Source organism: Asterias amurensis, chromosome 19 (genome assembly GCF_032118995.1).
Source record: "Asterias amurensis chromosome 19, ASM3211899v1".
In the NCBI taxonomy this organism is placed as follows: Eukaryota; Metazoa; Echinodermata; class Asteroidea; order Forcipulatida; family Asteriidae; genus Asterias; species Asterias amurensis.
The window spans coordinates 14,290,256-14,314,529 of record NC_092666.1 but is presented as its reverse complement, the minus strand read 5'-3'; the positions used below and the strand labels follow the sequence as shown (position 1 = coordinate 14,314,529).

The following is a 24,274-nucleotide window of genomic DNA, read 5'->3' as shown; positions in this document are numbered from 1 at the left end:
CTAAAAAAAACTCTGGAGACTATAGGGTCCGAACTACAGGATCTGAATTTGAAGAGATAAGTTGAAATTATGGCATGTTCACCTTTTAGTAAACTGTGGGGTTTAGAGTCTCTATAGGTTGTAGTCACAGTATCCTCAGCACAATAAGAAACAACACAGAAACAAAAGCAACAATAAGAAACACAGCTGTTAGCAACATTTGTTATTTACAATTACATTTAAATTGTTTACAAACACAGGAACAATAACATGTTTTTTTTTTAATATAATCTGGAATAATATAAATTTAAGTACACAGAAATATTTCAACTTGAATATATAATGGTATGAATGAATGCTTAAAGACCTGCCTGAACGAAAATGCCAAGTCGTGAACTTTGCTGAATTCCACTTAAAATGTTTTCGATGAATAAGGAAATCGAGTCATATGATTATAAATAGGTTTCAATTGTGTAAAAAAACAATCATTTTGTATGCCCTTGTCCAGAGCTTTTCTCCGAGATTTGCGAAAAGCCCCGTTACGTAATCACTCTCAAAACGTCATAAGTAGATAAAGTCGCTTTGTTGCAGCGTTGATGTATAATAAAGCAAACTCCCACAAATGACGTCAGCGGCATTGTCCTTTGACGCCCGCTCTCAACGGCAGAAGTGTTTTTAGTTTTTCAAAAAACCTTTAGGTAGGGGCCTGATTTTTTAATCGATAATTACGAAAAGTTCAGAAGTGTACACACATATCAAAATTACATTAAAATGGTGAACAAGTGCATTATAAACAAGTAAAAATACCGTTTCTGTTGAAAACATTCCGCTCAGGTAGCTGTTTAAAAGTATAGATAATAATCATTACAATGACATGAAGGTGGGATATTATGGAATGCTGAATTTAAATGTACAATTTTATTGGGTGGGCTGCACTTACCAGGTACTCCAACGCAACTTGTCAACTGTAACTTCACGACTTCCAACTGAATTATAGCACGCCACCAATAGCTTGACCCGGATTTGTTATTGTTTTATTTAAATGCAGTCGACAATGAGTAATCTTACCGAGCAAAAACAATAACAACAACGTCCACTATGGTGGGAAGACTACTACGTCCTCAGCGAAAACTATGAGTCGTTTTTACAAATTTTGAATTTGCAAACCCCAAACTTTATAATATGTGGAGTACCTGATTAACACCACGGCTGTTTTATGGTTCACACCACGGCTGTTTTATGGTTAACACCACGACTGTTTGATGGTTCACACAACGGCTGTTTTATGGTAAACACCACGGCTGTTTATGGTTAACACTACGGTTGTTTTATGGAACAGCTAAAAGCACCATTTTCTCGTCCTTGTCTGTATAGAAACTCTGCAACAACATATTTACAATTATTTAACATATTAATAATAATTACACAGATACATTGTAGATATTTACATTAATTTTTGCATGCAGCAGTTAATTAAAATTAACTGAAAGAAAGTGTGCTGTGTTAAAGGAACACGTTGCCTTGGATTGGTCGAGTTGGTCTTTGAAAAGCGTTCTGTAACCGTTTGTTATAAAGTCGATATGGTTAGAAAGATGTTGTAAAAGTAGAATACAATGATCTACACAAATATGCCTCGAAATTGCATGGTTTTTCGTTTTACCTCGTCGACATACATGGTCGGCCATTTATGGGAGTCAAATTTGTGACTCCCATAAATGGCCGACTGTGTTAGTTCGCGACATAAAATGAAAACCGTGCAATTTTGAGTGATACTTGTGTGGATCATTGTATTCTACTTTTACAACATCTGTTTCAAACGCTTTTCATAGACCAACTCGACCGGTCCAAGGCAACGTGTTCCTCTAAATGTCTTCTTCCAAAAAGGTCAGAAAAACTTGTCTTCTTAATCTAAAATGTATCAATAAGCATTTTGTGTAAAAAAAATCATTTTGGACGGAATGTTTAAATTAATTTACACCTTTTACTCACAAAGACCTATTCTACAGAAGTGCCATTTATTATGTCAACACCTTTTATTCTATTGCAAAAAGGTGTGGTTTTCTTTGCGTTCTTGTTAAAATTGCATGAGTTGATGGTTAGTTTTCTTTTTTTATTTACATAAATTTACATACTTATCGCCTTTAATCTGTCCAATCTGTGTCAGTATGTTTTGGTTTTGTTTTCTCTAGAAAGACTGTCCCTGCAGCATTTACACATGAACAAATTCAATTTTAAACATCAGATCAAATCCGTTTTAAAGGCACCGGACACCTTTGGTAATTGTCAAAGACCAGTATTCTCACTTGGGGTATAAATTTCTACCTCCATGGGGTATCCCAACATATGCATGAAATAACCAATCTGTGAAAATTTGGGCTCAATTGGTCTTCGAGGTTGCAAGAGAATAATGAAAGAATAAAACACACACTCTCTGCACAAAGTTTTGTGCTTCTAGATGCCAGAAAAAGGCTTCAGGCCTGAAGTCTCTGATGAGATTCAAATATTTGAGTGATAACTTACCTCTTTCTAAAAAAATTACTTTTACTTCAAAGGGAGCCAATTCTCACAATTTATTTTTTACTATCATCAGCTCTGCTTTGCTCGTTACCAAGAAAGTTGTTATGCTAACAATTATTTTGATTAATTACCAACAGTGTCCAGTGCCTTTAATCATCATATCAGCAAGCATACCATTCTATCTAATGGGCTAATGATACTTTCCTAACAGATTTTCTCTATTTTGACGGATTGAGGGTTGGGAGAACGGGAGAGGGGGGGTGGGGGGCTCATGCCAGGTCTTCATCTTCGATGAGGTAGTTTGGATTGTTAGCACTGAATCCAGCGATACTCTCTCGTTTTTCTTCCATCTTGAGGCGTTTTTTGCGAGCCACCGGCTTGAAGGCGTTCCAGACGCGCAGACTTCCGTCCCACGAGCCCGACACGTACTGCAAGACAAAAAACATAAACTCAGTTGACTCTTGCTATAATAAAACTGCTGGGACTGGCCAAGTTACCTTTTTAAAATAGGACTATTGTTATAAGAGCAAACAATAGTTTAATGGCAAGACTTTTCGACCCTAGCAGAATCTTTCTCAAAGGCTAATAATGACAACGTTGTCATTGAGAAAGATTCTGCTAGGGTCGAAAGATTCTACTAGGGTCAAAGTGTCCGGCCATTAACTATTGTTTATATTTCTCGTCCCATTTGGTTGGAAAGTTGTTTGCAACAACTGATTATATTTTCTTGTTGTTAAAAGAGGGCAGGAAAACAAAGACAAACAAATTAGAAAATAAGATTCAACACTTGAGAAAGTACTCCTTGTAAGCAGAACCTCTTTATTTAAGATATATAAGTGCTCTTTATTAGGAGATTCTAGCAGAATCTTTCTTGAAGGCTAAGTGACAATGTTTTGCATTTATATCATCGGTCCATTTGGTTGGTAAGTTGTTTGCAACAGCTTATTATATTTTCTATAAAGAGGGTAGCAAGACAAAGACGAACAAAGTTGAAAGTGAGATTCAACACTTGAGAATGTACTCTTTGTGAGCAGAACCTCCTTATTTAAGATATATAAGTGCTCTTTATTAGGAGATTTGCTTAAATAAAATGATGAGTGAAGATCGAACACTATTTCTGCCCTAGCCTGGAATCCAACCCATACCTGATTTCTCTCTGGTAGATGAATGATACAACGTATGGAGTCTGAGTGTCCAACGTTAGTTTGTACCAGCTTGTAGGTGTCAGGATCATAAACTCTAAAAGAAAAGAAAACAACATTGAAAAGTTATTGAATCAATATGGAAAGATTTGCGGTAACACCATGCAATGACTATCTCTATTCTCCAGAAGATGATCAGAGCATACTGATCGAAACGTCGAGTTGAAACCAACGGTTCTTTTCAGAACCACCCCAACTCATTACAGATAGTCATTACATGGTGTTACTGCAAACCTTTCTATATCGTATTTCCACCATGCAAAGTTTCAAATCCTACTTATGGAATCGAGTTTAACTAACCATCATAAATATCTGCCATGCTAGGCCTACCTGCTTTGGCTTTATGTTCAGCGCCATGTATCCTTTGGCAATTTGGCACTTTATAATACAGTTATTTATTGTTGATTTATTTCCTCGAAAACATCCAAAATTGGAGAAGATAAAAAGTTAAATACAAAAAAGGATTGACCTACATGTAATTATAACATAATTTTTAAAAGACATTTCAAGCTTCTGAATCATAATTTTTCAGATTTTCCATAGTCCAAAATCGGAAATCAAACTTAAGTACGAAGAGTGTCATGCCTGAAACAACAATTAATATATCTATGTACTTTGACTAATTATTTACCACCAAAGGAAGACACTCAGCTGAGCAGATCATATTAATTTTACTACACTTAATTACATTATACAATCATTTATTTCAAAATAATGCAAATTTTCTGTTCTTGGGGGGGGGGGAGGAAGAGAAACTACCACGCACAAACATCTTTTGCACAGTATTGTTAAGTTTTCTGTGGCACAAAAAACAGGGGGAAAAAAAGGAATTCAGCTGATAAAAAGCTGGAAGTTGCATGATTGCATTCTATTTATTTTCAACTGTCTTTGGTAAGCGGTAAAATCACACCCAGGGCAGCTGGGCATCTAGAATACTTTCATGAAAAAAAAATAAAAATCTGTCTGAAAGAAAATAGACAAATTAATATGCAAGTAATATCAAAACACAAATGTTATGAAGAAAATACACAACGCAGATAGAGCTACACAAAGAAAGTCTGAAATTACACATTGTGTTCATTCATCATGAAATGAGCACCACTGCAAAAATAAAAACAGTAACAATATTAGAATACAATAAAAACGATTCCTTAAAACAAAAGCAATACATTGCCTCTAAAGGCACTGAACACGTTTAGTAAATGTCTTCTCACTAGGTGTAGCCAAACATTATGCATACAAATAACAAACCTGTGAAAATTTGGGCTTAAAGGCAGTGGACACTATTGGTAATTACTCAAAATAATTATCAGCAAAAAACCTCACTTGGTAATGAGTAATGGGGAGAGGTTGATAGTATAAAACATTGTGCGAAACGGCTCCCTCTGAAGTGACCTAGTTTTCGAGAAAGAAGTAGTTTTCCACGAACTTGATTTCAAGACCTCAAGTTTAGAAAGTGAGGTCTCGAAATCAAGCATCTGAAAGCACACAACTGTGTGTGACAAGGGTGTTTTTTCTTTCATTATTATCTCCCAACTTTGACGACCAATTGAGCTCAAATTTTCACAGGTTTGTTATTTTATGCATATGTTGAGATACACCAAGTGAGAAGACTGGTCTTTGACAACTACCAATAGTGTCCAGTGTCTTTAATTTGTCATCGAATTTGCAAGAGAATAATGAAAGAAACCACACCCTTGCTGCATTACTTTGTGTGCTTACAGTTGCACAATAAAATACTTCAGCCGAGAGAGTTGTTTCTCACAATGCTGTTTACTGTCAACAGCTCTCCATCGCTTGTTTCCAAGCAAAGTTTGTGGTACAGTAACACTTATTTTGAGTGATTAACAATAGTGTCCAGTGTCTTTAATACAAATTACATATAAATTGTCTCCTTGATGAATGTACTCACTTGATTGTGTTTTGGACACCGGCCACTATGCAGCTATTATATGCATCAATGCAGAGCGCTGTAACCGAACCATGGGCGGCCAGGACTTGCAAACATGTCATACCATCACCACTCTGCAAATAAGAAAAAACAACTGACTATTTCAAAGTGAAAATTTGTTTTATTTTAGCTTTTGTGCTGTGAGGACAGTTTTTTAATTAACTATTTTATCTATTTTGAATATCCGAAGGGCAAAAAGCTTACTACTTTAGGAAATCAAGCTTTTTATCCGGCAGCACCTCGTCTATGAAACAACTTGCCATCTCATATTCGTTTACTGCATTCTCTCAAAGTCTTTTCAAATCACACCTTCAAACTTTCCTTTCTAAGAAAGCCTTTATTAATGTGCACTAATTAATGTCAGTGAGTTTTGTATCTGTCGATTTTTGGTTTTTGTTTGATTGTGAGCTTTTTAAATGCTTTCATGTACCAATGTTGCATGTTTTTTCAGCTCTTTGTTGTTTTATGGTGTTCTGTTATGCGCCCTCGAACAGGCTGGTCGTGAAGAGAGCTCAATACAAAACCAATAAATTATTAGTATTATTTTTCTATAGCTATCTATCATGATAGACATGCAAGGGTGGTCAGGTTGGCTTAAGGCCGGTTTATAGTCGGTCGCGCGATGGTTGTGCGATGGAAATCTTGCGTGCGATCCCTAGACTGAGGCCTTAAAAACTGTGTCTTTTTATGATTTCGCGTCAAGATTTCCATTGCGCGACCGACTAAAAACTGGCCTTTAGTGGTATTCTTTTCTCGCCTCCCCCAACTAGGGCCCTGGTTTTGAATCACGCCAGGGAACTATATAGATTAGGTTTTCAGTCCCTACCTGACTGCGGGTGTTTTGCGTGAAAATAATTCTGTATGGTTTCCCTCCCACATGTAAAACTGAAACGTCCTTCTTAGTCTCTTTCCAACAAAGTGATTAAGTTCGCTTTTCTGAGTGTCCTATGCTTCAAAATCAGATTAACATGCCGGTTTACCCGGGAAGTGGTCTTATTAAAAAGAGATCACCTTCTGCTCATAAAACCCAAGAGAACTGTGCCACTCACCCAAACACGGATTGTTCCATCTTCAGAGGCAGTGATCCAATTTCGTCTTGTCCTGGACCATTTGACCTGAGTGATCTCACCATCATGACCTTGTAAGGTATTGGTGAGACGCATCTTGCTACCATCCGGTTCAAAGCTACGAATGTAAACCATCTTGTCGCTAGACGCGTAGGCAAACTCATTTCTAAAGATGGAAAAAATAAATATTGTTGTAAGAGATGTTAAATTTGCATCGGGGATAAAAAATATTAACTTTGGTTTTTACCCATAGACCGATGTGTGTTAGCACTGTATACTCCAGAGTCCTGTGAAAAATTATCACAGGCATATTACTCGGGTGGGATTCGAACCCACGACCCTTGCAATCCTAGAGCAGTGTCTTACCAACAAGCCTACCGAGGTTGCCCGGCAGCAAGAGGCAGTTCGAATCCTATGTTTTGGCAGCGGGTACCGCAACGATGTACAAAATGTTAAATTTGCATCGGGGATAAAGAATATTAACTTTGGTACCCATACACCGATGTGTGTTAGCACTGTATACTCATTTTTGTATAATGTTTGTTTTTACCCTTACACCGATGTGTACTAAGCTTTGTATACTCGGGTGTTTTGTGAAAAAAATGCAAATTGATTTTTTTCACAGATCTCAGGAAAATACTGAATATATATATCGATGTATTGGGTAAGAACAAAATTTAAGCTTCAGAGGTTGAAAAAGAAAGAACGAAATTTCTCATAAAATATTTGCAATTGAAAATGACCCAAAAATATATCGACAAATAGGACAATATGCTATTTGTTTAAAAATAAACAGTTGCTGTGAGTTCATACTAAAAACAAAAACCAATTCAAGTGAAAATATATACTCAGAAACAAAGAAAAACTACAAATAGAGATATTTACAAATAAAGTCTAACCTTTGACTACTGTAGTCCATGTCAATGACAATACCATCACAAGCCAACTCCTGGACTTCAAAAGAATCCGGCGATGTGTTCCGAAATGTATCATGAAGCCTGACGACAAACACATATAAGAAAAGATAATCAATTCAATTCAATTTGACATTGATTTCTATATGCATTTCCATCTTTGCGGAAAATGTAAGGAAAAGAATGAACATTAAAGGAACACGTTGCCTTGGATCGGTCGAGTTGGTCTTTGAAAAGCGTTTGTAACTGTTTGTTATAAAGGCATATGGTTAGAAAGATGTTGTAAAAGTAGAATACAATGATCTACACAAATATGCCTCAAAATTGCGTGGTTTTCTTTTTACCTCGTCCAATAACACGGTCGGCCATTTATGGGGGTCAAAATTTTGACTCCATGATAAATGACCGACCGCGATAGTCCGCGACGTAAAAGGAAAACCGTGCAATTTTGAGTGATACTTGTGTGGATCATTATATTTTACTTTTAAAACATCTTTCTAATCATATGCATTTTATAACAAACAGTTTCAAACGCTTTTTGTAGACCAACTCGTCCGATCCTAGGCAACGTGTTCTCTTAAACCAAAGACATTTTAATAATTGATATTTTTGTTTGTTAATGAAATGGATTAGGAGTAAACCAATATGGAGTAAAAGGGAGGTGTATATTGAAATGCCCAAGCAACAAAAAAACAAATCACCAACGTAATTTAAATGACAAGAAGGAATTATGCAGAATGACAAAATCATTGTGATCTAACTTTAAAGACATGATAGTAGAATAGAGAGACGAGAGACTGGTGGAACGACAGACAGAAATATTAAAAACCAAATATCAACACAGACGTAGCAAAACTCACTTTCCAGTTTCCAAATTCCATATGCAAATTCTTCTGTCCCATCCGGAGCTCAACTGTAAACAAAAAAATGTGATTAATTCAGGGATACACCAAACATTTCTTGTAAAAAAACAAAGGACACCTCATAAGTGAACTTCATCGCTGTAACTCGCAAGCCGAAGGAAACCTGTAAACAACAGTGCTTACTACATGTATGGTGGCATGGTTGGCTTGTGCGTAAAGCGCTCGCCGCTCACCAAGGTGACCCCGGTTCGATTCCCGGCCAGGGCCATATGTGAGTTGAGTTGTGCGTTGGTTCTCTGCTATGCCACGAGGGTTTTCCAGACTATCCTGTTTCCCTCCCTCTTCTAAAATCAAACACTTTTGATCTTGGTTGTGCTCCGTGGGTTGATGTGGCCGGCTGCCAAAGGCGCCCTTGCATGCCTGCTTCTCAAACTTGTTGTTACCGCATCCTTAGCAATTCAGCTCTTAGCTGCGAGTAAGGATGATTAGCCCCCCAATTTATTATGTATGTGAACCAGGAACACCTGGGTTAACCGCTACTCTTCAACGACAAGTGCTCTGTTTTCTTTTACATGTATTACCAATCCTAGTACACAGGACCTACGTAAGTCCCATCCAAAGGATTAAGCAATAAAGCAATTGTAGTAAAGTATCTTGCTTGAGGATACAATTGCCACGGCCTGGATTCAAATCCACACTCTGCTTATCAGAAACACCAGAGTTTGAGTTCGGTGCTCTTAAAGCCATTATACACTTTTGGTTCAGAGAAAAAAAAAAAAATTCACAGATTTACAAATAACTTACAGGGTTTACAGAAGGCAATGGGGAAAGACTTCTCTTGAAATAGCTTTACTTTTTGAGAAAACAGCAAAACAACATGAATTCTCGTTAATGAGAATTACGGATTTATTTTTAACACATGTCATGACATGGCGAAACGCGCGGAAACAAGGGTGGGGTTTTCCGTTGTTTTCTCCGGACTCAGATGACCGATTGAGCCTAAATTTTCACAGGTTTGTTATTTGATATAGAAGTTGTGGTACACAAAGTGTGGGCCTTGGACAACACTGTTTACCGAAAGGGTCCAATGGCTTTAACCTCTGCGCCACAAACACTATGATTGACTGGTTTCAAATGGTTGGTCACCTCAATGGAACATAAACCAAGATTATAGAGGAATAATAAGTACTGAAGCTCAGTTCGTGTTCTTCATCAACAACTGATTTAAAAAAAAAAAAATTTTTGACTTACTAAATACGTTGTGTCATAGCCGCTCTCTCCTCCAATCAGGGTCAAGCATGTCACACAGCTACTGTGGCCAATCAGAACATTCTTACAGATGAAACCTGCCACTCGATTGGTCACAGAGTCCTGAGCCTTCAAAAACAAATGTTGTCATTGGTCAAACTATTGGTTTAAACTGTTTGTTGTACTGTGAGCATTACCACTATAAACAATTGGACACTGCCAATATAGACAGTTTCCCATGTGGGTTATTACTTGAGATTTGAAATAAAAAGTCAAATCCCCTCAATGTTATCCTTTCTCCTGCTGCTTCACAGGTTGTATTATATAAACTTTGGTTTAAACGATATCAAACACCATAAAGTTTTAATATTTTTTGTTGGCAAGTCGCCAGGCACACAAGGCCTGAAGGCAACATCAAGGTTACAAGCAGATGAGAGTCTTCTGATGGTTAAATGTTCTTACTTGATTGTCCATCATGCCAGTCTGATGGAGACCACTATCAGCCAGTAGCTCTGAGTCATCATTGAGTAGCACAGCGTACTTCTTAACAAGCTCTGGCATTCCCATTGGCTTCATATTCTGTAGAGCGTTGACGGCCGCGTCATCAAACCCCCAAACATCTATCATGAAATAATAACAATAATAATAATGATAATAATAAATAATATTGTTTTTGCTTCTAATCCAGGAATGTTGCTATATGAGGACAGCAAAAACAAACAATCACTAAGCAGAAATGAGATTCGAGACTTCAGAATGTACTCTTTATAAACAGAGCCTCTTTATAACAGGAATGTTGTAAAACAGGATTCATAAATACCTCAGACAGTTTCGCTATTCCTATTTTGTGGAGAGCGCGTCACGTGGGGGTGTTTAAACTTTTGATAATGACCAGTGTTTATAACTGGTTGTGAGCGGATACTCCGCGCTAGTCTTGGTGCAAGACGTTTCTTGTTACGGGCGATGCGGGTTCTGTCGGTGAGTTGGCCGTGCTGTGTGTGAAAGGAAAACAAGAACGTGTTGCACCAAGACCATATGCGCATGCGCACGAACGGAGCCGGAAACTGTCGTAAATAGAGGCGTCTCAGTCAGAACAATGCAACACATGGACGTCGTACATGTACATACAGACCTCAAGCACGTCAGAAACAGATAAGTTTTACAGAGTTTCTTACTTTATTACGCCTTTTAACCAAAAGGGCATTTATGAATGGGAATAAAAGAGTAGTGACTCGTTCTTTCACGGCCGTTTAAAACCTTGCAGGGTCGTTGCCGTGTGATAAAGGCCCGAGCCGAAGGCTCGGGCCTTTATCACACGGCAAGACCCTGCCGGTTCTCAAAGGCTGTGAAAGAACGAGTCGCTACCCTTTTACTCCCTTAATGTTGTTATAAGAGGACAGCAAAACAAAGAAACACAAAGCAGAAATGATATTCAGGATTTCAGAATGTATTCTTTTTATCTCTTAACATGCTTAACAGTGCCAACTATGTAGCGCATCAAGCTGTATCAGTCACAATAACAGTCTCTGCCCTCACAATTACCCGCTTACTGAAGAGAGGCATTTATATTAAAGGCAGTGGACACTATATTGGTAATTACTCAAAATAATTATCATCATAAAACCTTTCTTGATTATGAGTAATGAGGAGAGGTTGATAGTATCAAACATTGTGAGAAACAGCTCCCTCTGAAGTGACGTAGTTTTCGAGAAAGAAGTAATTTTCCACGAATTTGATTTCGACTCACAATCAACCATCCAAACGCACACAACTTCGTGTGACAAGGGTGTTTTTTCTTTCATTATTATCTCGCAACTTCTACGACCGATTGAGCTCAAATTTTCACAGGTTTTTTATTTCATGCATATGTTGAGATACACCAAGTGAGAAGACTGGTGTATAACATTTACCAATAGTGTCCACTGTCTCTAAAGAATTGGGGTACTTTTTGTAACACAATACACAGTGTCCACAGATTTACATTAAACTTACACCGATTGAAGATGATAGTAGAAAGCGTACCTTAAAATATTAATTGCTGAGGTGCTGTATTTTTTTGAGAAATGAGTAAAACAATGTCATGAAAAAACGTTTTTACATGCTGAAATAATTTTTACATGCTCATGATCAGTGAGACAAAAATTATTTTCATGACATTGTTTTATTCATTTCTCAAAAACTACAGCACCTCAGCTAGTAATATTTTCAGGGAGCTTTCTACCATCATTATCTTCAAACTGTGTAAGATTAATGTAAATCTTAAACATTGTGTTTTTTTGGTCTACAAAAAGTACCCAGACCCTTAAAGCGTCTTGCTTAAGGACACAGGTCAGTGTCATGACCGGAATTCAAACCCACACCCTGATGACTTGGCAATCAGAACTTGAGTTCGAGGCACTAAACCGTTCGACCACAACACGCAACAGTCTGACAGTAAAGTGGGTAAAACCGGACAGCGCAAAACATTTTGACATGAGAGGAAGGTTTGAGTTGGCACTTACAAATGTTGCCGTCTTCCGACCCGAGCAAGAGTAGATCAAGATCCTCAGCAAAAGTTGCTTTAAGAAGAGCTGGGTGATAGTGCTTCTGGTGGTCTGTAGGCTGCAGAAACATGTACAAAGTAGTGGTTTGACTACTACTGAACAAAAAACAATGTGTAATTTTAATCTGTGAAATACTTGTTTCCCCCCCAAAAAAAAATTTTTTTTTTTCAATTTTCCTCTTTTCCATTCTATTTCATGTGCCTATTCTCCTGTTTTCTACCCTTCAGTAACCATAAGACATTTTTGCAAAAATAAACCATTATTTATAAAAATGAAAAAGAAAAAAAATGAAAAATCTACCTTATTATCTGGTTTGTTAAGGGTGTAATGGCTGCCGACTTGCGTGCTGACGTTACGAACCACTGAGCTGATTTGAACGGGCTGGCATGGTTCCTTCTTCAAGTTCATTACTTGAGCTAACTTGTTCTTAGCCTCGGCCAATAGAAACGTTTCTTTGCTGTGGAGAGATTGTCAAGGTATTTCATTTTAATAATTACTTACATGTACACAGATAAAAATGCAAAGTACAAACAAAAAGAATGATAAAAAAACATTAACGTACTCATAGAAGAGAAAACAACAAAAGTAGCACCCCTTATGGATTACAAAAAAAAGTTAACTAAATTATTCTCAAGTTAATCTCCTGACGCCACAATTTAAGAATTAGACAATATAAAAGGACATTATTGACATTAAATGCACTGGACACTATTGGTAATTACTCAAAACAATTATTAGCATAAAAACTTTGGTAACGAGTAATGGGGAGCTGTTGATAGTATAAAACATTGTGAGAAACGGCTCCCTCTGAAGTAACGTAGTTTTCGAGAAAGAAGTAATTTTCGATGAATTTGATTTCGAGACCTCAGAGTTAGAATTTGAGGTCTCGAAATCAAGTATCTGAAAGCACACAACTTCATGTGACAACAGTGGTTTTTTCTTTCATTATTATCTCGCAACTTCGATGACCAATTGAGTTCAAATTTTCAGAGGTTTGTTATTTTATGCATATGTTGAGATACACCAAGTGAGAAGACTGGTCTTTGACAATTACCAATAGTGTCCAGTGTCTTTAATAACACATGGCTTTAATACATTTTAAAAATATGAGAACAATACATGTAATTAAAACTATAAAGTTCATACGGGCATTTTAAAATACAAACTTGGTAAAAGAGAGATTCTGGTAATTAACAATGTAATAAGCACTGTTAATTATATATTGAGAATAAAACCATTCAGCGAGGTATTTGTATGGGCAATGGGCATGGCAACAATGTTTAACAGTTTTGGTCAAGGGATTTTCCTGGCCAGGGACTGGTGAGAGCTAGAGGGGCGAGTGGGTGTGTTATGCTCTGGGTGCTGAGTGTCTCTTGGTCTGGGTGTCTTATTGTATTGGTGACCTATGGGCTGGGTGTCTTATTTTATTTCGTTTTGTTTGTCAACAAATGAAACTTGCAGAACCAAACTCACCTGTACATGAAGTGGTTAGACTGGAGTCTTTCCCATTTGTTAGCTTGGCCGTCACTCCCACCATCAAAAATCAGAATTGGAACCTTCCGAGCTGAAATAATGATAATAACTAGTTCTTATACAGCACATTTTACAATAACCTAGCAATGCGCTTTACATTAGTCCCCTGGTCAATGGGCCAATAATATCCCTTTAATCTTTCTCAGCTCCCCAGGGAGTATACAGCCCTGAGCTGCCGTGGCGCTCTGAAGGACTTCCCATACACAATATCAAGCTCTACCCTCGCAGGTACCAATTTATACCCCTGGGTGAATAGAAGCAATTATAGTAAAGCACTTTGCTCACCAGAACTCCAACCTACATGTACACTCCGTTGACTTAACCCCCAGAACTTGAATTCAATGCTTCAAACACTCAGCCCTAAAACCCTAGTGACACAATCAGTAAGACATACAAACAAACAGACAGACTTACTGTATGTGAGACACTCCACAGCATGTTTGCATTTCAGCGCCGTGATAAACAAACAGAGAAACAAACAGTAAGACAAACAAACAGACAGACTTACTGTATGTGAGACACTCCACAACATGTTTGCATTTCAGCGCCGTGATAAACAAACAGAGAAACCAACAGTAAGACAAACAAACAGACAAACTTACTGTATGTGAGACACTCCACCATTGTCAACAGCATGTTTGCATTTCAGCGCCGTGATAAACAAACAGAGAAACAAACAGTAAGACAAACAAACAGACAGACTTACTGTATGTGAGACACTCCACAACATGTTTGCATTTCAGCGCCGTGATAAACAAACAGAGAAACAAACAGACAGACTTACTGTATGTGAGACACTCCACAGCATGTTTGCATTTCAGCGCCGTGATAAACAAACAGAGAACCAACAGTAAGACAAACAAACAGACAGACTTACTGTATGTGAGACACTCCACAGCATGTTTGCATTTCAGCGCCGTGATAAACAAACAGTAAGACAAACAAACAGACAGACTTACTGTATGTGAGACACTCCACAGCATGTTTGCATTTCAGCGACGTGATAAACAAACAGAGAAACAAACAGTAAGACAAACAAACAGACAGACTTACTGTATGTGAGACACTCCACAGCATGTTTGCATTTCAGCGCCGTGATAAACAAACAGAGAAACAAACAGTAAGACAAACAAACAGACAGACTTACTGTATGTGAGACACTCCACAGCATGTTTGCATTTCAGCGCCGTGATAAACAAACAGAGAAACAAACAGTAAGACAAACAAATAGACAGACTTACTGTATGTGAGACACTCCACAGCGTGCTTGCATTTCAGTGCCGTGATGCATCCAGACGGATTGTACTTCCACATCATCAAATGTCTACGACTCGTACTTGCTGAAATAAGAATACATCAAACTTGCGAATAATTTACGTCAACTTTTAATTTTCGTCAAAAAAACATTTTTCCTTGTGGTTTTTGTAAAAGATACAAGTGTAACCAAAATATAAAACATAACATGTTACTATAAATTGCTTGATTATTTATTGTAAGGAACCTTTAGACATCCCGTCCTCTTACCGATGACTTCGTTGATTTCTGGAATATATTTCAAGATGTGCAGATGATATTTCTCGTTTTCTTCTTCCTCCTGAAATGTCCCGATGAAATCTGTCACCTGAATAATTAAAAAAATGTACAAGAGACACTGTCATTGTATTCCAAGAAAATTTGTGACAAAATTAGTGTTAACTTTTTGTTACAACAGATACAAACAGTTATGTTTTTTCTGTTGGATTTAGTAGACTGTCTGGTGATTTTTGGAAAAGATACAAGTTTAACCAAGATTAAAAAATAGAAGAAATGAAACACATCGCAAAGATGAAATCTGTCACCTAAAATATTAAAGAGGGTAAAGCAAGTGATACTTTTCTTTGACTTCACAACAACATTTTGTGAGAATAGAAGTGTGAAAACAAAGGAGATATATTATCACTATTGAATTTAGTATTGTTATAATGTGCGATTGCACCAGGTGATGAGGTTAAGCAATAAACCAGTCAGGAGTGACTGGGGCGTGCACCAAGCAAGCCCTGGCCACGCCAGTCGTATTCCTGAAACCATCCTGTGTGCTTGTGTGTCTCCTTAGAGTTCCTCTCAACCCCCAGGCTTCAGAACAAGCAACTGACCTATTCGGTAAATATTCCCCGAATGTTGCTATAGGATAACCATATAGCGCCATTCACAACAGTATTATACAGTGATCTATGTAAAATATACAACTTTACAAGCCTTACCAAGGAGAAACAAAGACAAATACTACTGACTTTCGAACAAGATTTGTTTTAAAGATAACAGAGAAAAGTAGACACAAAGACTACATACGTTTTCACCAGACTTGGGATCGTACAAGGTAGCCGTTGGCAATCCACTGGCAACCCATAGCGTCTTATTCTTTGGTGAGTAGCATAAATCCGTTATTGTTGACACAAAACCGTCCAGGCGATGGGTTAGTTTGCCGTCCTGAGACCAGATCTTAACGACCTTGTCAAATGATCCGGTGACGAGCCTATAAAAGGGGGGGGGGGAGTTAGGGTCAGAGGTGAATGAAGGGGAGGAAGTTAGGGTCAGAGGTGAATGAGGGGTCATGTTGGAATTATCAAGTAAGTTGTTTACAAGCTCACTTCCACTTTTGTTTTTTTTTATTTTTAAGCACTTGACAAGTTTATCCGCAAAATAGTTCTTGACTTTCGGCAGACATTTTATTATCAGACCGGAATGATTTTGGGCTACCATACCTGAGCAAGCATGTAGAGTGGATTGGCCACAGGCCGAGGTTAAAAAAAAGCTGTTTACCGCCACATTGTAGTTAAACAATACTAGGGCCCAACTTCATAGAGCTGCTTAAGTAGAAAATATTGCTTAAGACAATTCTGCTACAAAGTGAAATACTATTTTAGCTGGTAACCTTTTTCTGGTAAGGATAACTTTGCTTTGCTTAGCTATGTTTTTGTGTTTTTTTAAGAGGCTACAATGTATAAGCAAGAAGCACGTTGTGAGAAAAAATGATGCCCCTAGGAACAAAGTAAAAGAGTATTTTGATGTTCTTACAATGTGTTATTCTCTGTATCTTTGACCAGAGCCAGGCAGGATATTCCAGCATCATGGGCTTTAGGATTACTGTTACGATGAAAAAACAGGAGTTAGAAGTCAACAACAAATTCATGACGCACACTTAATTAAGCCTCACAATGTTGGATCATTAGCAAAATAAATCAGTGTTCAATAGTAATTAGGCTTGGCCAGCCAGTACTTTGATATCATAATGGTGATGAATTTACAAAGCACATCAACCCTCCTACAGTGTCTAGTCAATGATAGTTGAACTTGACTAGACAGAGTTTGTGCTAACGGGAGCAGGGAGTTACATGCTTACGTCAAGCTATTTCCAAGAAATAAAGGCATTCTTTGCTTACACATCAGCTAGGGCAGAAATGCAATGCTTGCCCTATAAGCAGAGAATGGAGATCATAAGCGCAAAATGCAGGGGTAAGCAGAGCCATGAATCAGGACCTTAGGTCTGCTTACCATTATTAGCAACGAGTCAGCGCTTACACAGCAGGAAATTCCGCGCTTAAGTGAAACGAATTTCACAGGTTTTTGGCTGGGAATTTTAGCTTGTGCATGTGTCTACTCCGGGTGTAAGTTTTCTTCACTTAAACAGCTAGGACAGAAATTCTGAGCTTGCCTTGTAATCAAAAATGGTGGTCAACACATAAATCAGTCAAACTGCTCAGTAATTATTGTTTTACATCGTTGCATGGGTAATATGTAGATACAAATTATTTTATTGGTGCAGCTTACAACAGACACAAAAGTGGTGGGAAAAACACATTTTATTGATAGACTTACTGTCATGACACGATGAGATCCAAAGATGCATTTATGAAGAAATAAAAAATATGAAATGCAGTACAACGTTATGAATAGAAACATGCAGTGAAGATATGGAAATGAAATTTTGCACAATTGAACAATCAACAATTTGTTCACACCATTAGTTTTGTTATAATCATCACATATAGAGATGCAGAAAAATGGTAACATTAAAGTTGTTTTTGCAGAAAAACGTTTTAAATTGTTGCTTGCGCAAAAATTATATGGAAAATGGTATTAATTTTTATTTTAAAGAAATGGTTATACTATGCGTACATATTAAAGACAATGGACACTATTGGTAATTGTCAGAGACCAGTCTTTTCATTTGCTGTATCTCAACATATGCACAAAATAACAAACACTGTGAAAATTTGAGCTCAATTGGTCGTCGAAGTTGCAAGATAATAATGAAAGAAACAACACCCTTGTCACATGAAATTGTGTGCTTTCAGATGCTTGACTTCGAGACCTCAATTTCTAAATCTGAGGTCTCGAAATCATATTTGTTCAAAATTACTTCTTTCTCGTCACTTCAGAGGGAGCCGTTTCTCACAACGTTTTATACAATCAACCTCTCCCCATTACTCGTCACAAAGTAAAGTTTTATGCTAATAATTATTTTGAGTAATTACCCATACTGTCCACTGCATTAAAGGAAGGATAGTTTTTTTCCCTTCTCATTTTTTTTTTTTTTTGGAGGGGGGGTGGGGTCACTTACCAGAAGACTGGATTTAGTCCTTTGTTTCCAGGGTAGGATGACGAGTCATAGATAATCAACTTGCAGTCAAACCTTTTGCAAAAGATACAATACAAATTGTAATAAGCTTTTTCAGTGAGAAAAAAAAAAAAAACTTTTAGTCAGAGATTCATGTCTACAGGCTTATTTTGCTTGCAGCAATCAACATACAAAAAACTGTCAGTTATATGATACACTGAAAAAAAATCTAAATAATATGTGAGAAAACAATCATTGCATCGGAGATAAAGAATATTAATTTTATTTTTTCCATAAACCTATGTGTGTAGCACTGTATACTCAGTACTTTCCCGAGTCCTGTGAAATAATATCACAGGCCTATTACTCGGGTGGGATTCGAACCCACGACCCTTGCAATTCTAGTGCAAAGTCTTACCAACTAGACTACAAGATGGCCGGTAACTATAGGCAGTTTGAAGCCTATGTTTTGGTAGCGGGTACCACAACCATTTGGGCAGACTAAAAATGAACATTTGAACATAAACAAAAGACCGCCGGATTTGTCCTGTCTTGGGTTTACTGGAAACCCAATGCTTAAATCACTGATGGCCTAGGCCCTGCAGTCTAGTGTAAATCTCCAGCCCCTGCATGGAGCTTCTTCTTTAGTCTGTTCCCTGTATGTCTGTTCCCAAAATAATTGGCATTTTGTATACTCACCCTGCTGAGAAGACACGAGACTCCAGACATACGATGCACTTGACAATGTCGGTGTGCTCTCTAGAGATAAATGGATCTTCAAGTTGAATAATGCTGCTCTTTTCTCTCTCTGCAGAACAAAAGAATAACATAAAATATGTGAATTTGATGAATATACTGGCAAAATCGTTGTTTGGGGGTACTAGTCATAAGCCATTGTCCAATACCTGCCATGTAGTTAGGGATCCAGGCCCGTATGCTTGGTTCTTGAAAGGGCAAGGGCACCACGGCATTTTCTCCATGGTAAAGGGCACCCTATGAGGAAGTTGTAAATTCCTACCGGAGCATTTCAAGGGCACCAAGACAATGACCTGTGTTGCCTCCGTGAAGTATCAGGTTTCTCGGGCCCAGATCACACCCCAAGTTTCTGATACATCCTGGGACGCGGCAGCCAGGAGTTTTTGATACAACCTGGGAAGTGGCAGCCAGGAGTTTACGACAGTATAAAAGTGTGTGAATAGATTCTGAGGAACGGTTATAATAATAATAATAATGAATGGCACTTATATACCACTTCACACAACAGTCCCAAAGCGCTTTACAAAAATTAATGAGTAAACAGGTAAGTTTTCAGCAGATGTTTGAAAATGTTCTCGTTCGGAGCAGTTCTGATGTTGTGCGGTAAGTTGTTCCAGAGTGAGGGTGAAGAATATGAGAATGAGCGGTGGCCATAAGACTTCGTGCGAGTGATGTATGGGACTAGTTGAGAGGTAGAGCTGGAGCGGAGGGTACGATGAGGTACATATGGATAAAGGAGATCTTGAAGATAGTGAGGTGCGGATTGGTGAAGAGATTTGTATGTCAGCAGGAGAAGTTTGAATTCTATGCGTTATAACTTACTGTCATCCAGGCTGTAGACTTTGATGCTTCCGTTCAAGCCGCAAACAAGCTGGTGCCTGCGTGTGTTTAATGCCATGCAGTAAACAGGAGAACCAATCTACACAGAAATTACAGATTTAGAAAGGAAATAGTCAATAAATAATTTCAGACTTTGGCCATACATGGAGTGTTTATACTATGTACATTTGTAAGTTTCCCAACAAATAGTCCACAGTTACTACGAATGAGAACAGTTGCCATCACAGTGCTCTTTGGTCAAATGGCAATACACCGATTCATTTGGCTCCGCCCACGGCGCACGTGTGAGCAAGAACACGTGAGCCTCTCCAATGCCATTCTGTACAACTCTGCCGCGTGTGCCAAGCATACGCGCACACATGATGGAGTTTATAGTGTCGGACTTTTGGTTGTGCAATGGGTTGTGATTGGTCAATACGCAATGGGACAGAGCTTAATGGATTGGTCTATTAACAGTTGCAAATGATTGGTCAAATCACTGATAAATGATTGTTTCAGTGCAACAAGGGTATACACCTGAATTAGACAATGCAACTATGGATCAAACGCACAGTCTGATAATCAGAAACACCAGACCTTGTGTCAAGTGCTCTCAACCACTCAGCCACAACTTGCCACAATTTAATTGTTTGGATGATCTTTATTTCAAGAGAACTCAGCAAACTCCCACAAGGGGATATATTAAACACCAAGCTGGCAACAGCCAATTTGATGTCAAAGTATTGTCTTCTATTATTAGACCTACCTTGATTCTGTCAAAGACGCCACCTCCAGACGACCAAGCGATGATCAATCCATCGTTGGATGAGGAGAACATCACCTTTCCATCATGCCTGAAAAAAAAACGGGATTCAAAAGTTACTCTAGAAACAGTAATCACAGGTCTGGAATTTCATTTTTTGAGAGGGCAAGGCAGATTTCTTTTTGCAAAAGGGCACTCCCATTGACAAATCTAACGGTCAATGGGAAACATTTGGAGAAGCACATAGTCTCCCATGCCTTCAAACAAACGGGAGCAAAAGTAACAGGTCATCAGAAGTGGGCTCAGACTGAAAACCATTTGCCAGGCTAGGGAGGGGAGATCGAGGGGAGGGATCTTGTCTTATAATGTCACAGGTTTTTAACAAAATTAGTCCTTGATAACCTGTGACATAAGATGAGCTTTGAGAAGAGATTTGAATGCTGTGGTACAAAGACAAGATCTAAGATTAAGTGGTAGAGAGTTCCAGATACGTGGCACAGCTGAAAAAAGAAGACCTGTCACCCCAAAAGTGTTGCAACTTGGGCTCATTTTAGTTGACCACTTACCAATAAAGAAAATCTGTCACCCAGCCTTGATGTTCATAAGTCGTCAGAACCAACTTTGACCCCTCAGCTTCCCATGTTTTAATAACTCCATCTTCAAGGCAAAAAAACACAAGTTATTATTTTTCAGTTTGCGAATACTGCGGCCAGAGATTCAGTTGGTAGTCACTGTCACCTCACTAAACCTAGATGGATTTGACTTTCTTGATGAGATGGTTGTTGCTACTTTCTCCACGAGAAGACACTGTATTAAGGTTACCCTTTCAAAGGTGACTTTTATTGTATCTTTGTTGATAAATTTGCTTATAAATAAAACAGTAGCATTAAAAGACACTGGACACTATCGTTAATTGTCAAAAACTAGCCTACACAGTCAGTGTATCTCAACATAAGCATAAAATAACAAAACTGTGAAAATTTGAGCTCAATCGGTCGTCGAAGTTGCGAGATAATTATGAAAGAAAAAAAACACCATTGTCACACGAAGTTGTGTGCTTTCAGATGCTTGCTTTCGAGACCTCAAATTCTAAATCTGAGGTCTCGAAATCAAATTCATTGAAAATTACTTTTTTTCTCAAAAACTACATTACTTCAGAGGGAGCCATTTCTCACAATGTTTTATACATGTACAACCAACTTTCCCCATTACTCGTTACCAAGAAAGGTTTCATTCTAATAATTATTTTGAGTAATTACCAATAGTGTCCACTGCCTTTGGGCCTTGTCACATGAGGCAAATTTTGTAGGCAACTTGGAGGCAAATAACTTTACAGTGATGCTACAGGACCACTTTTGTAGCACAGTATGAGTATCTTTTTAACAATGTCTTACGATTCCCAATTAAATTATGAGTAGATTCAAATGTGAGTTGAATCTTTTCTTTGAGAACTGGTTGCCTGTAAGTTTCCTCGTGTGACATGGCCCTTTGACTTTCAGGACAAAGTACCTTCGAATCCTGCCAGGATTTCCCGCCTCATCGGATGGTAACCAACGGCCGTTACGGAACGATGATGCGTGTCCTTAATAACAGCTTGCTTCTCCATCGCCATCTTGATGGGTTGCTATAGCAGCTTCAAACTTAACTCAGAGAAAGAAAGCAACATTTTTTAGGTGAAAAATTAAAAAAAATACCAGTTGATCGTCCAGATTTTTCCAAAAAGAGGAGGATGAGGGACGTTTAAAAAAGAAAATGCCAAGATGGCCAGTTGGTATTTCAAACTAGACAGGCCACCAATCTTTGTTGTTGTACAGGTTCACAGGGCTGGATTATGACACTCAAAAGATTCATTAATTTTGTTTTTGAAACAGACAGTTACACATGTTCGAGAGCATCACGATAGGCCAGTCCTTTTAAAAGGATGAACTTAGAATAATAAAAAAATAAAAAAATGAAAATAACAAATAGTTTAAAAAAAGATGCTGCCCAAAAAAAAGATGCGGCGAGTACCATCAACTGGTATTTTTTTTATTTGGGCTTACATTAGACTACTTCTAGAACTATTTCGGTTTTGTCCGCTATCGTACGGGAGACGAGACGAAACCGAAATAGTTCTAGGAGTAACTCAGACTATAAAACAATTCGTTTATCACTCAAGTTGTGTTAAATATTCTAAACTGAAAATCTATACAAATAATGTAATTCCCCTCCCCTTTTTTTTATCAACATGATCAATGTTCTATTTTTATAATAAAAAATAGTAGGCCCCTGTTTAGTTTTAAAATAATAATAATATTTGCACATCAGACAATCTCACTATCCCCCTATAGCCTACGTGTAGTTCCATACTATAATTATATCAGCAACTCTAACTAAATTCAACATGTTCATAAAATAATGCTTTGTTTGTTTATAAAGCTCTGATATTTATATATAACAATTTATGACCTCTAGAGTCAGACATGTCAGACAGAGGTAAATAAACTGTACATATACAATATTTAACAATATTGACAGCCTCCCGAAATCAATTCTCCCCCTTTTCTATACTGGATCTACCACATCATGCAAACTTAGGATAATTTCAACACATGTTACACAATGTTCTTGTTGCAACTAAATCAAGTAAAACTTAACTAAAACTAAAAGAGATCAACACACAATTGAAGTTGGAATTATTTTCACAAAAATAACAAATTCACATTGTCACAACAACACACAGCCATTAATTATTGACATTACCATTGACATTGTCATTGACATTATCGATATAATCAGTGCGTTTTCCCGTTTGACTGTCGGATCAATTACCCTACTGCAGTTGACCTGTATAACCTCCCTGACATCACACAAATCACAGGGTTAATTTAATAATTAGATTAGAATGAAATTTAAAAATAAATACCTTATTTTTTATCCAATTCCAAGTCCACAGCTACCATGGCTACGCTCCTTTTTCAGCCCGTGTTGTCAAATGAAAGATGTGTACACACAACAACCAATCACTGCACGTACAATCCATGCAGTACAGGGATGGAGCACTCTGCCGACCGCTAATGTTATCTGCCGCCACCAAGCGAAGCTTTTTGGGGAGGGGCGGGGTTAGTTTAAAGTCACCGTCCCACGCATTCTCAACAGGCCAATTATTAAGCTAAACACTAATTACTGATAAAAATTATCACACCGTTAAACTTAATACAAACTCCTTGTAACTATTAAAAGCCAATCGTTTTTCAGTCAATCATAGCTGCTCAGTTAAAAGTGTCTAGCAACACCATAATATTATTAAAAGAAAAGGGAAAAAAACGAAATTGGGGCTTTTTCTTGCCGACCGCTAAAGTCATCTGCTGCCACCAAGCGAAGCTTTTCGCGTTGGAGGGCGGGGTAAGTTTAAAACACACGTGTACACAGGCCTAAATAAACTAACGGTTAAGATTTGTAGGGGTTAGGGTTTCAGGGTTAGGGTGTGGCGTTATGAGTTAGGGTTTTTATGGTGAGTGACTTTGTTTCAATCCGATAACA

General features: G+C 37.9%; 1 protein-coding gene across 1 annotated transcript; it reads right to left on the bottom strand.

The window, feature by feature from the left end:
• Positions 1-1,770: 1,770 nt before the first annotated feature.
• Positions 1,771-23,741, bottom strand: LOC139951680 (uncharacterized). The gene is made up of 22 exons (XM_071950681.1): positions 23,658-23,741; positions 22,262-22,392; positions 21,319-21,409; positions 20,756-20,843; positions 19,993-20,089; positions 19,114-19,222; positions 18,418-18,489; positions 16,872-16,940; positions 16,146-16,329; positions 15,342-15,438; positions 15,059-15,157; positions 13,758-13,848; positions 12,585-12,741; positions 12,243-12,342; positions 10,204-10,361; positions 9,745-9,870; positions 8,491-8,543; positions 7,616-7,714; positions 6,699-6,882; positions 5,611-5,723; positions 3,642-3,735; positions 1,771-2,924 (listed from the first exon to the last, which is right to left on the bottom strand). The coding sequence occupies exons 2-22, from the start codon at positions 22,362-22,364 to the stop codon at positions 2,766-2,768; spliced, it is 2,343 nt and encodes a 780-aa protein (XP_071806782.1). The 5' UTR covers positions 22,365-22,392; positions 23,658-23,741; the 3' UTR covers positions 1,771-2,765.
• Positions 23,742-24,274: the final 533 nt, after the last annotated feature.